Source organism: Pteropus medius, unplaced genomic scaffold, assembly GCF_902729225.1.
Source record: "Pteropus medius unplaced genomic scaffold, Ma_sr-lr_union100, whole genome shotgun sequence".
Classification (NCBI taxonomy): Eukaryota; Metazoa; Chordata; class Mammalia; order Chiroptera; family Pteropodidae; genus Pteropus; species Pteropus medius.
The window spans coordinates 38,851,132-38,864,234 of NW_024351730.1; the positions used below are offsets into that span (position 1 = coordinate 38,851,132).

At 34.3% G+C, this 13,103-nt stretch overlaps 1 protein-coding gene across 9 annotated transcripts in view; it reads left to right on the top strand.

The window, feature by feature from the left end:
* The window catches only part of BMPR1B (bone morphogenetic protein receptor type 1B), a 332,744-nt gene that overhangs the window by 292,863 nt on the left and 26,778 nt on the right, over positions 1–13,103 (top strand). For all 9 annotated transcript variants that reach the window (XM_039845744.1, XM_039845752.1, XM_039845745.1 and 6 more), the window contains 4 exons: positions 384–486; positions 1,008–1,110; positions 11,760–11,856; positions 12,921–13,059. In XM_039845744.1, coding sequence (XP_039701678.1) covers positions 384–486; positions 1,008–1,110; positions 11,760–11,856; positions 12,921–13,059 — 442 coding nt within the window. The remainder of the gene's footprint in view (positions 1–383; positions 487–1,007; positions 1,111–11,759; positions 11,857–12,920; positions 13,060–13,103) is intronic.

Here is a 13,103-nt window from a genome sequence, read left to right on the forward strand (position 1 = left end):
TAGTACGACCTTCCTCACGGAGTTGTTTTTCTGGATTTGTGAAAGTGAGCCTTGGAAAGGACTAAAATAAGAGCTTAGTAATTGGAGTGGATGGTTATTAATGGTATACGTTATGTGGAAATTCTGTATCCTTCTTTCTCACAAGTTTCTGGACAGAGAAGCTATTACCAAATGTTTTATGATAATTAAGTCAATTTTAAGAAAAGGAATTTTTGAGATCCCCCTAATAGATTGTAACCTATAGTGATCCTTGATCTTCTTATGTGTAATGCAACAAATAATAAATATCTTTATTTCCTTTTCTCATAGCCTGCCCCCCCCGCCCCGCTTCTCATATTCTCACTCTCAGTCACTCACTCTGACTTTACCTGTTTGGTCTTTAGCACAGATGGATATTGTTTCACAATGATAGAAGAAGATGATTCTGGGATGCCTGTGGTAACTTCTGGATGTCTAGGACTAGAAGGCTCAGATTTTCAGTGTCGGGTAAGGAAGATAACTCGATTCTACTCTGTAACCTTTCATTAGCTGGATTTCAAGCAGTTAAGTTTCAAGCAAGATAAAACAAAAACTTTTTTTTTTGACTAGCCTGTTTTTAGTAATTTGGAAAATAATTTGAACATTCTCATTGGGCCAATTCTCCCTTCATTTTAAAATTGAATATTATTTTTATCTTTGCTGTTAACTTCTGGCTTAGTGACCCATTAGATCTTATTGCTCAAATTCCAATTTAGTTAACTGCATTAAGTCAAGCCTTCTTCCTCAGTTTATGCTGGGCACACTGGTTATTACAGATGCAATAGCAATTTTGTTGCAATGCAGACATTGCAGTAGGATAATACATGGTAATTTGAAAGAAATTACCTGATAGAAAACAATATTTTCAACATATTTGTGTAAGAATTTTAAGTGAATTCTCTAAATTGTGTTAATTTTTTTAAGTTTCAGATTATGTGATTTACAAAGTTTAGGGGACACCCCTAATAGCTCTTTGGGTTCAATTTTAGGATACTCCCATTCCTCATCAAAGAAGATCAATCGAATGCTGCACAGAACGGAATGAATGTAATAAAGATCTGCACCCCACCCTGCCTCCACTGAAAAACAGAGGTAAGGAGAAGAAGGCTTCCAAGCTGGAAAAGCTTTAGGCATAAAGAAAATAAAATCTTGAATTCTTTTCTCTTTTCTGAATGAATCTACTTGCACCATTTTCCATTGCTGGGGCATAGGACAAGGCACGATGACATAATGAAACTGTCATTCAAAGACACATACAAGTAGTTCTTGGGAAAATACTCTTACATGGCTTCACTCCAAATAATCTTATTTTTTAACTTCTCCCTACTTCCCCTCAAAAAACTGCAGTTTCTAGAGCTTGTAGTATGTTTCAGGGGGGTAAAAGAGGAAGACAGTGTTTTATGTTTACCCCTAAATATTATTTGGAAGTTGTACTTCATTCAAAAACTGCTCTTTGTCTAAATTTGTTTTAAAAATAAGGACCTCATAAAGGAATAAATCAGATTGTTTGTTGGGTGTCCTCTCTTATATCAATGCTTGAGTAACTACTTTTTAGTCAAATCATATATCATATATTGATAAAATGGAGAACATACCTAAAAAAATTTAATTTCAAGACTTATACATTTAAGTATTGCTTGTTTAAAAAGACAAATTAGCACCCACAAAGACTTCTTGTTATAAACAGCTGTCACATTTTCTTTCCTCTGCTTACTCTTGCCACAAAATAAATGATTTGTAATTGTCATAGAGTCCTAACTCCTACATAAGTTATTTAAAATGATTCTTCATGGTTGATTTTATTTCGAATAGAGAAAATCTTTCCGACAAAATATGATATTTCATGGTTTTCGTGATAACATTTTATAATGCTCATTCCTACTATAGCTTTGAAAGCTTTATAAGATTGATTTATAATCACATCAAAAAATCAGTCAATTTTTAAAAAATTTTGCCTGTGAACATGCTATGTGTTAGCAATACAGAAATGGATGAAGGAAATTCTTGCTCTCAAGGTGTGCACAGTAAGATGTGAAAGAGAAACATGTAAATAATTATTTTCCATCAAGAATATCTCAGCACAGTGAGGATAATTAACTTTTTCATAGTTGCACCGCCTGTGAGTAGCAGTGACTCTAAACAGAGACTATAGTAAGTGTACAGGTTAGGTTTGTAATATTTGAGAAATATTCGCAAAATAACAAGCATATGAAACAGCACAGCTGGTTGGAAAAAATCTCCTAATTAAGTTGTTTGAAGCCTCATTATTCAAAGTGGGCCAATGGACCAGCAGCATCATTATTACTTGGAGCTCATTAGAAATGCAGAATCTCAGGCTCCATCCCAGACTACTAAACCTGCATTTCTAACAAGATTGTCTAAGTTACCTATGTGCACAATAAAGTTTGTGCAACACTTACGGTAGAAAAAAACAGGGCCCATATGTGAGCATAGCCAGAACCACTGTGTCTCACCATGTGAACTCGACAACACCTGTTCAAAGAGAAGTCCACTGATGTCAAAATGTTATAAAGTTCTAAATGTTTAGTTTCAATTTTTGTAGTTATTGTGGACCAGTTTCAAAAAGTAGGCAGTCTATTGATGTTTTGAATAGCCCTGGTGAAGGGCCTCATATGATGAAAGTGTGGGAGGGAGGACTGGGAGTGTCTGGAAACAAAGGTAGAAGTGCCAGGTTTTAGAACTTCTGCCCTCAAAGAGAAAAGGTTTTTCACAAGCAAGTGGAAGTGATTTGTCCTAGAAATAGTAATAGGGTTTAGGAAAAAATTTACTCTTTTTTTTCAGATGCTGAAAGGGCTGCAGTGCAAGGATTGTCCTATAGATGGAGCCAGATTCTAGTTAGGACTAGGCGGGCGAGGGAGTATTCTCTGAAGTTGAGAAGGCAGGGACTTTTAAAAATAATGGAATAAGAACTAAGTGAAAAGGCTTTGAGAGGAAGGGCAGCGGCAATGAGAGGTCAAGTACTCGGTTTAGCGCATTAGGAAGGAGGATGCAGGTGGATTACACTGAGGATTACACGGGTGAGATGCCTGAGTGGAGTTTAGCGGTATTATGGTTTACTGCTTTAAACTCTGAGGATCCCAGGGAGCACCTAGACGAGGTCACTCAATTGTTGTCTGAGAACACTGTCATCTTATACCATAGAGCTGTAGGGCTGGGGGTGGTGGGGTTGGGTGGTGTGTGTGTGTGTGTTGTTTTATGCCTCCACCATATACAGTATTTTGGGGGAGCTGTGGCGGGGAATGTACTATATATCTTTACTGGTTGTCAGTAATGCCTTGGTCGGAAGCATTAGAGTTGCAGCCGTATTGGATATCTGTCTATGTAAGATATGTTAACCTAAAAATAAAAGGCCAAAGTGAAAGGCAACAAGTCTTTATTTCAGATACAAAAGAATAGCTATTCAGGAAGCAGTGATTCAGCAGAAACCCAATTTGTGTTTCTGTTAGTAGGTGAAGGCAAGGGATATTTATTAGAAAGGAAAGGGGAACGATTTCCTGAATAGAAGGAAGAAACTTTTACAGATGGAGTTAAGCTACCATAATGATGCTAATTCTAAATGTCTTTAATTTTCATAATGTCAGCTTTCATGTTGTCTTTGCAAACAGTTGTTTGGTATACAGTGCTGCTTTTATGTCTAGTCCAAAGGTTATTTTGTATAGTTTTGTTATTCCAAAGGTTTGAGGAGTGAGACTTACAAGGCAGGTCCTCTGGGATAGCAGCTCCAACTCCATTTTGAAGGATTCTGTTTATATTATTTTTCACAATTCCTATTGGAGATATGCGCATATTTGTTTTGGTATAAAACCCCAAATAGAGAACAGAGATGATGTTAAAGAGGCATGGAACTACCTTCTTTTGATATTTTTAATTTTAGTTTTTTTTTTTTTTATACTCGAGACTAGCCCTAACTTTTGTGGGACTGGGGCAGTAGTATAAAAAGAGGTCCACATACTGTTTACGTACATGTTTAAAACTCATAAACCAATATAAAAGACTGGTAAATATAGTACATTCTGTTAAATACATAATATAGTACATTCTGTTAAATACATTTTCAAAACGATGGGGAACACCAACTTGGCATTTAGAATGCTTGAACTGAGACTTATTCTCTCCTGTGAGTGATTAGAAAAGCCCCATTCTTGGCACCATGAAGAGTCTCTCATATATCCATATGGACACCTGTTTTGTGTCAGTCTCAGACTGACTAGTGATACTGTGGCTAGAAATGCCCGAAGCACTCACCTGGGCCTCTGCTACTTGTGGCAAGCTCACACATGGCAGATTTAAAACATAAGAATAGGAATTAGGTACAGTTAGGGAGAAGTTGAGTTACTCAAGTGGTCAGTTACCTATGTTACCTGGGCTTTCTATAAGGGCACTTCATGTATAGAGGGGCCTTGTTTCTTATCTAGTTGTTTTACTAGTAGCTGCATCATATAGCCGACAATATGGTCATTCGAGATGACTGTCTTTGAATGGATTCCTTAGCAATCAAAAGCTTAATATCAGGCATTTACATTATAATAAAAAATTTTAATATCAGGCACTTAAACCAGAACACCTCCCCTCTCTGGTTTATACTCCAGTCACATTTCTTGCCCTAGCCACCCTTGGCCACCCCTCAGGTCTTGGGGTACCCACACCAGCTCTTTGGTCCACCCTCAGGAGGACAGGAGTGCAGAAAAGGGCCTCACAGGTCCTGGACACAACACAGGGCCCCTTAGGCAAGGAATTCCAGACTTCTGGGCGATAGCCAGTGGTTTAAATGGTGAATGGGATGGGACAGGGTCTGGGTAGACACCTCCCCCCGGGTCCTGCAGATCCATTGCTCAGTGAGAAGAAGCACCACTGGAAGGAGACAGAGCAGGACCCTTTAAAGCCCAGAGCACAGGCCACTTTTCTGGTCTAAGGACAATAGAAATCGTTATATTAATTGTGATATTTTCTAATGTGAATGGAGTGTTTATTTACTATGGCTCTGTTCTATGTCCTTTATATATACAGTTAATCCTCATAACAACCCAAAGAAGAGGCACTTTTACTATTATCCCCATTTAACAGACTTGAAAGCTGAGGAATCCTGAGATTAAGTCCTGTGCAAAGATTACGTAGCTAGAGTAAGTAGCGGAGATAGGAAATGGACCAATGATGTCCTCTCACTAAGTCTTCTATAGAAATTTCTGAATGACATTCTCAAAAAATACTTTCACCCATATGAGTCAGAAAACTATGAGTAAATAGTGCTTAGCCATTTCACATAACAATTGATAAACAACATGATTTTTATAATCTGTTTATTATATTTGCCTTGCACAGACTATTCTCAGATACATAATAGTTACTATTTTTAGAATATGGTGTTGGAAGGTTGCTTGCCCTGCTATTTGCACGCGTGTGTACTCTCCCTCCTTTTCTCTTCTTCCTTCTAATTTAACATTTATTAAATGCCAGTTGTGTTTTAGGCCAGTGGCTTTTAGTTTTAGGTACACCAGAATCATCTGGAAGGCTTGCTAAAACAGATTACTGACTCCTACCTAGTTTCTGACTTAGTAGATCTGAGTAGACCCAGCAATTTGCATTTCTAAGTAGTTTCCAGATGATGCTGATGCTCTTGATCCAGAGACCACACCTTGAGAACCTCTGTACTAGGCATTGTCTAGTAGATTATTATATATTATTATAGCTTTATTATAAATCTATATGTCAAATTACTATAAAATAGAGACTATGTTATTAAAAGCATAGAGGGAAGAAAAGTCCAGCTTACCAGTGTAGTTCTTATTCTTTAATAATTGCTCTTCCAAAAAAGTTAAGTGATTAACCTTATGGCAAAACATCTGTGTTACTAGGTGCTAAATAATAACAGGCTTAGGTGAGGTTTTAGTAATAGAGACCAGAGGAGTACTTAGTGGAGGGCTAAATACTTACAAATAAATGTCCTTATTAAAAACAAATATACTGGAAAAGCTTTTCTACTGATCCAGAGTTTTCTCAAACTTTTTTTTTTTTTAAATTAGGTGCATTTAGCAGGAAATTAGAGATATACAATGACATTCATTCAACAAATATTTATCAATGTTTATTTATGTCCCTGAACTATATGTCATCTTCTGTTTAAAAAAAGGAGATAAAGGGTAGCCAGAATGCAGCTTAAATTCTTTTATGAATATTAGTTTTCCTTTTGCTGTACTTATTCCATTTTAGCACCAGCAAAGCAGAATACCCTAGGATTACAGTCTTTCTCCTGAAGGAGGAAATATGAAAAGTAATTACATCAGATGCAGCACCTTTAACATAAAAAATAAAATACGACCTGGAAATCCCAGTAATACTGCAGCTGGTGGGAAGAGTAGGAAGAGATGTCTGTTTTGATGGAGAGGCTGAAAGGAAGAAGTCATGGTGCCTGGTTTCTGGTCTCTGCCTGCAAAATTAGTGATGAAGGGACAGCAGGATGCTGGGAGGGATGATGTATGCCCAGTCTCAGCATCAAATGGTTTGACAAAGATACTGTGAGTAAAATGTCCTTTTGAAATGGCATGTAGGCCAGAGAATTTGATAAGGTTTCCTCCCTCCCCCTCTTCCAAATTACTTATTATACTCATTTATTTTTATTTAATATTTTTTAAACTTAAAGTAATGGAAGACTTGGGTTAAAGTAAAATGAACAGAAGCCCTTGCTTTATTAAATGGAATACTCTAATTTACTTTTACAAAATAAAAGTTTATTTAATTTTTGAAATAAGCATAAGTTTGTATTTAAATCTGGGGATTAATCATATATATTACATATATACTTCACAGAAAATATATCAGAAATAATATTCTGTTTTGAAATACAATAATTTCACTGTAGTTTAAGGGAAATTATAGTACAAGATTTCCAAAGTTAATCTTTCTCAATTAAAAATATATTCTGAGCAGTTTATAGATTTGTTTTAAAATACTATTGCTTAGCATAGATACTGCCAGTTATAAATTAAACTATATTGGTAACAGGTATTTAAACACTAAACGTCTCCCTTATTCTCCACAACACAGATAGATCAAATATAGGATAGTGTCCAGAATGCAAAGATGAGTGCCACAGTTTGCTTTCTGATACCTATATTGTACCATGGCCACATAAACCAATCCATGAATTTGAGCTAAATTCCTTGTCAAGGAGTTAATTTTGTAGTTGGGACAGATGAAAGGAATTTAGAAATAATCTGTTTATTTCTCTTCAAACACAATAATCTGGATATGAAAATTCTGTCTTCCTTTGTTACAAGGAAATCGCTTATTCAATTTCCTATTACATTTTTTATTGCAGTTGTGAACCTTCGTCTAGCCTTCTGAAAACAGCCCTGTCATTTTAAGCCATTATCAACCACCTAATTATCAAAGAGGAGACAGGTAGTGACAGAATGCTGTTTTGTTAAAAAACCACTGGTGACTCTTACTTGCCTCTCAGGGTGAGCCAGATTTCCCTGGGGAGTTCTCTGTTCTACTTCCCTGAGCAGCTGGAGTGACAGTGCAGGTGGAAGTCTGCTGCCCTAGCGAGAACTCCAGGCCTTGTTCTTTCCCTGATAGGTATCTGGAAGTATTGGCTTTCCGAGACTCTGGAGGTGACTTGAATGTTTATATTGTTAATGCTCTGAGCACAGGTAATGGCAGATTAAAACATGACCAGCATGACCAACAGAAACAAAAGTTTTATTGACAAGGATCTCTTATTCATGACAAAAGACAAGGAGGCAGAAATGAGGCTTCAGGGGATAAAGTCACTGGGGCAAAGAAAAAGAAAATGGGAAAGTAATACTAGCCTTAAAAATGTGTTTGATGGTAAGGAAAGAATCCCTTAGATCCTTTCTGGTCTCATTGCTCTCCTGAATCAGAAATATAAGATGAGTATTAATAAATATAGTGTGCTTACAGTTCAGAGTGTATTCTGTATTTATATGGAAAAGTGAAAGGCAGCGAGGCTGAGAGTTAGTAAAATTATATCACTTGAATAAAAAAAGTAGTTCGTATTCATATACTGATAGTATGTTGTGCTTATGTAGTTAGTTCCTCTAGTTTTTAGTATCAGTTGTGCTCTTTGGTTTTCCACTAATTCGTTTTTTTTTTTTTTTGCTTTTGTTAGCCTTAAAATTGGAACTACATTTTAATCTAAGTTTCCAGAAATAGTATTTGTAGGTATATGTGCCATGGTATTTGTACACCTGCATAGGTAAACATTGTGAATAGCGCTCTTACTGGCAGAGGTATTTGCTCACCTTAGGTTTATTGTTAACTTCACCTATAACCTAAGGGAGGAAGGGAAATTTACTAAGATGTTTCATTGTGTAAAATCTTAGCCCACTTAATTTTAAGATACTACAAATTATTTTCAAGATTTCCTGAGCAACTTTTCATACAATACATATGCTAATTAGATATTAATTCCTGTTGGTGTTAAAGCCTGAATGGCTTTTTGATATGTCCTATAGTCGGGGTCAATTTCCTGAACTCCCTTTTTTCTGGGCCATTGGCAATGTTTTTGAATTTGTTAACATATTATATTTAATGATCTATCTTTAGTTTATATTTAATGGTCTCTTATTTAGTCTTTTCAGATGCAGACTACTTCCAATAATATTTGGCAAGTAGTGTAGATCGTAAATAATTGTTAAACATATATTTAGACTGATGAGTGAATCGTAACATTAACCATCACAACATTTGGACAAGAAATTAGTATAAAGAACTACAGATTTTAGTTCATTATAAATAATCTAAACTTTTTCTGAAATATTTCAAATAAGATTAATTTTCAATTTATATGTTCATATTAATTTCCTGATTTTGATTATTATATTACCATTTGGTAAGACAATGTCCTTATTCTTAGAAAAGGCACTCGAAAGCGTTTATGGGTAGGGACATTATCTCTATAACTTAAGGTGATCCACAAATTGTATATACACACAAATAAATAAACAAAAATGTGAATATATATCCAGTCATGCATCATTTAATAATTGAGATACATTCTGAATAATGAGTCATTAAGAGATTTCCTTGTGCGAGCATCACAGAGTGCACTTACACAAACTTAGATACTATCGCTTACTGCACACCTAGGCTATGCGGCATAGCCTATATCTCCTAGGTTACAAGCCTGTCCAGCATGTTAGTGTACTGAATACTGTAGGCAGTTGTAATGCATTGCGCTATATCTGTAGGATGGCTACAGTGACACTAGGCGATAGGTATTTTTCAGCTTCATTCTAATTTTATGGGACTACTGTCATGTATACAGTCATCATTGACTGAAACATCATTATACAGGACACGACTCTATATATACATGTTTATATGTAGAGAGAGAATCATGCACATACTGAGAGAACAAGAGAATTATAAAGCAAATATGACAAAATTTTTTAAATGAGAAATCTCTGTTAAGGTCATATTGGAGTTCTTTATACTCACAGGTTCCCTGTAAGACTCAAATTATTTCAAAATAATTAAAACGTATTTTCATGTCGATGGTGAAATAGAAACCGTATAACCTTTTTAAAGGATATTTTGACAATATATATAAAAAGCCTTAAAACATATATCTTTTGAACTAATAATTCTTCTAGGAGTCTAGATTAAGGAAATAATCATTGACATGTATAATGATGTATGCGTAAAGTATTCATCACAGAATTTTGTGTGTTACAGCAAAGATGTGTTATAACAAAATCTTTGTAGTCCCCTAAATATATGTCATCAGGAGATTGACTTTCTGACTGTGTCTGTATATATGCTCTGTAGTCTTTAAAACACATGTTACAGAAAAATTTTTGGTTTTGGAAATGTTCACAATATTAAAAATAAAAACAAACTACTTATAAAACAGTTATAATGATTTTTTCCCTTTACTGTGGTAAAATACACATAACATAAAATCTACCATTTGAACTATTTTAAGTGTACATTTTAGTTCAGTGTATTAAATTACATTCATAATGTTGTGAACCATCACCATCATTAATCTTCAGAACTCTTTTCATCTTGTAAAATTGAAACTCTGTACCCATTAAGCAATAACTTCTCCATTTCCCCCTCCCTCAGCCCCTGACAGCCACCATTTTACTTTTTGTCTTTATGATTTTGACTACTCTAAGTATCTCATATGAGTGGAATCATACTGTATTTCCCTTTTTGTGACTGGCTTATTTCACTAGCATAATGTCCTCAAGATTCATCCATACTATAACATACATCACAATTTATTTTTTTTAAGGCCAAATTATATTCTATGTATATATATACCAGTTTTGCTTATTCGTTTATCTTTCAGTGGACACTTGGATTTCTTCTATGTTTTAGCTATTATGAATAATGCTGCTATGGACATGGGAGTATATAATGCCTTTTTGTGAAATATTTTGCTCATGAACTTTTTTGTTTATTAAAATGATATTGCAAAGGCATAGGATAAAATGTTAGTAGTAATTTTCCTAAGTAGTGAGGTAGTGGTGATTATATTTATTTTAGTTTAGTTAGTTGGTGCTTTTCCATTTTCTTCATGAACATATAATACTTTTGACTGATTAAAAAAAAAAAAAAGTTACATTGGGTGGAATAAGATCCACACCCAAAGTGTTCAGGTAGCTATACAGTTAAAGGTACACAGCACAGTTGGAAAACTTCTTCTTCGTAGTAACTACAGTCATAAATTACAATAATACCATTTAAAATTTCATAACAGCAATCGTATGCTCAATGGTCTATGGTGCCCTTAATAAGAGTGATGCTAATGCCATTTCTATAGGAGTGCACTTGGTTTTAGGTCAGCTTTCTCAAAATATGTTCCAAAGACTGCCAGCATATAGTTCACCTCTGATGATTATTTTATAAAAAAAGTACTTTGAGTAAAAATCTCTGTGGTCGAAGTCAGTAATATGCATTTGTGTAAAGCTCTCCAAGTCATTCTTATTTATATGAAGTTCGATAAATCATGTCATAAGTAAATCTGATTTTTTTAAGAACTGGAGTTAGAACAACATGAATAATATTTAATATTTTTTTTCTGTAAAAAATCACACAGTATTCTTTTAGTAGAACATACCCATTCCTTTAAAATAAAATGCTATTTATGAAGAATTTAGCTATGTATTTTTGAAGGGCATTTTTGTTTAAAGTGATATACAACTACATATTCTATATTTGGCAACATTTGAGGAATCATATTCCTTTGTATCCATCATAAGATGACTTTGTGTTTTATGTACAATAAATACAGATGAGTTTTTTCCAAATTCATGATACAGAGTGCTCCAGAAACCTCATGAGAAAAGCCTGCACTTCTATCAGCCAGATCTGAAAGATGTTGTACCTGCTTATATTTTAGGGGCATTGACCCATTTACTACATTTGTTTATATTCTGTGCTTTTATCTCATGTCAAGCGTATTCCTTCCAGACAGGAAGAAATGCATGCTCTTGAACTGAGTGCATAGATGAATGATAATTCATGCTAGTCAACATTATTTAATTTGGAGTATATACATACGTACATATGTGTGTGTGTGTGTGTGTGTGTGTGCGTGTGTGTATTTTTTTCTTATCAATTAGATTAAAAGAATCTCTCACATCTTGTATGTGGAGCTTAGAAGCACTTTTAGGAAAGAGTTGTTTCTTAATTTTTAAGTGAAAGTGTTCTCTGTGTTATGGTTCTCTTTACTTTCTTTTTAATTTCAGATTTTGTTGATGGATCTATACACCACAAAGCCTTACTTATATCTGTGACTGTCTGTAGTTTGCTCTTGGTCCTTATCATTTTATTCTGTTACTTCAGGTAAGTTTCCAACATGTAGATGTAGAATTTTGAGTCTATAATACCTTTCTCATACTGCTATTCTATCTGTTGACATTTTTTTTCGCCACGGCTTTCTTTGACCTAATTAGTTCTTAGATTTCACTGAAAATATCAGTTATTATTGATAAATATTTGTTCTAATGAAGCTATTAATAGATGACTATCTCATTTCTGCTTCAGACATCAAAACCACCCAATTTCACCCCTAGTGAAATTAGAGTTGTTAGGGAATTAAGGAACTAGTTGCTGTTGAGTTTGATTTCAAGCAGAGAAAAGAGCATGTTAAACACAGAATCACTCTAATAATTCCTTATTTCCTGAGCTAACAATTTCCCCCTTAGTATTGAAAGATTTTAAAGATAATTTATAAATTAATTATTAAAATAAATTCAGTTACTATATTAAAGTTAAGTATGGTGGTTGCAAATTATTTTGTCACTAAGAACTTATTTTGTAGTTTGTGAAATATCAAAGACCTTTAAATTCATATCACTTGCCTTTTGTAATTGCTCATTTATGATACTATTCTGCAAATGAGAGTTGATTCAAATTTATTTCTAATTGGAGATATAATTATTGACAAAAGTTTTTAAAATTTAAATTTATTTTACTTATCTATATTATTGCTCTCTGTATTACCTTGGATGAGAGAGTTCACTGTAATGTTTTTTGTAAATCAGAAATTTGCATCTATAATTAGACCTTAAAGGGAAAAATTTTAGGGAATGAAAATTGGAGCTACATAGAAACATTAACAGAATGTAACTGACTGGAACATAGTCAACTGAAAAGAATAGAGAAGAAAAATTGTAAATGGTTGAGACTGAGTAAAAACATGTAATTTACTGTAAAAAATAAGTCAGGAAAATAATTATGATTTGTTTTTTGGAAATAACTGAGGGTAATAAAAACTGAGCATTTAATCTTGTATTTATGTGGTAAAATAAAAATAAAACCTGCCATAATTAATGTTTTATCTGCAGTGTTTTGTCTATATCATTGCAATCCAGTGTCTAAAATGATCTTCCTTTATGCATCTTTAGGTATAAAAGACAAGAAACCAGACCTCGGTACAGCATTGGATTAGAACAGGATGAAACTTACATCCCTCCTGGAGAATCCCTGAGAGACTTAATTGAGCAGTCTCAAAGCTCAGGAAGTGGATCAGGCCTCCCTCTGCTGGTATGAGGAGAACATACCTTGAATTTAAAGGAAATGTCTTCTGA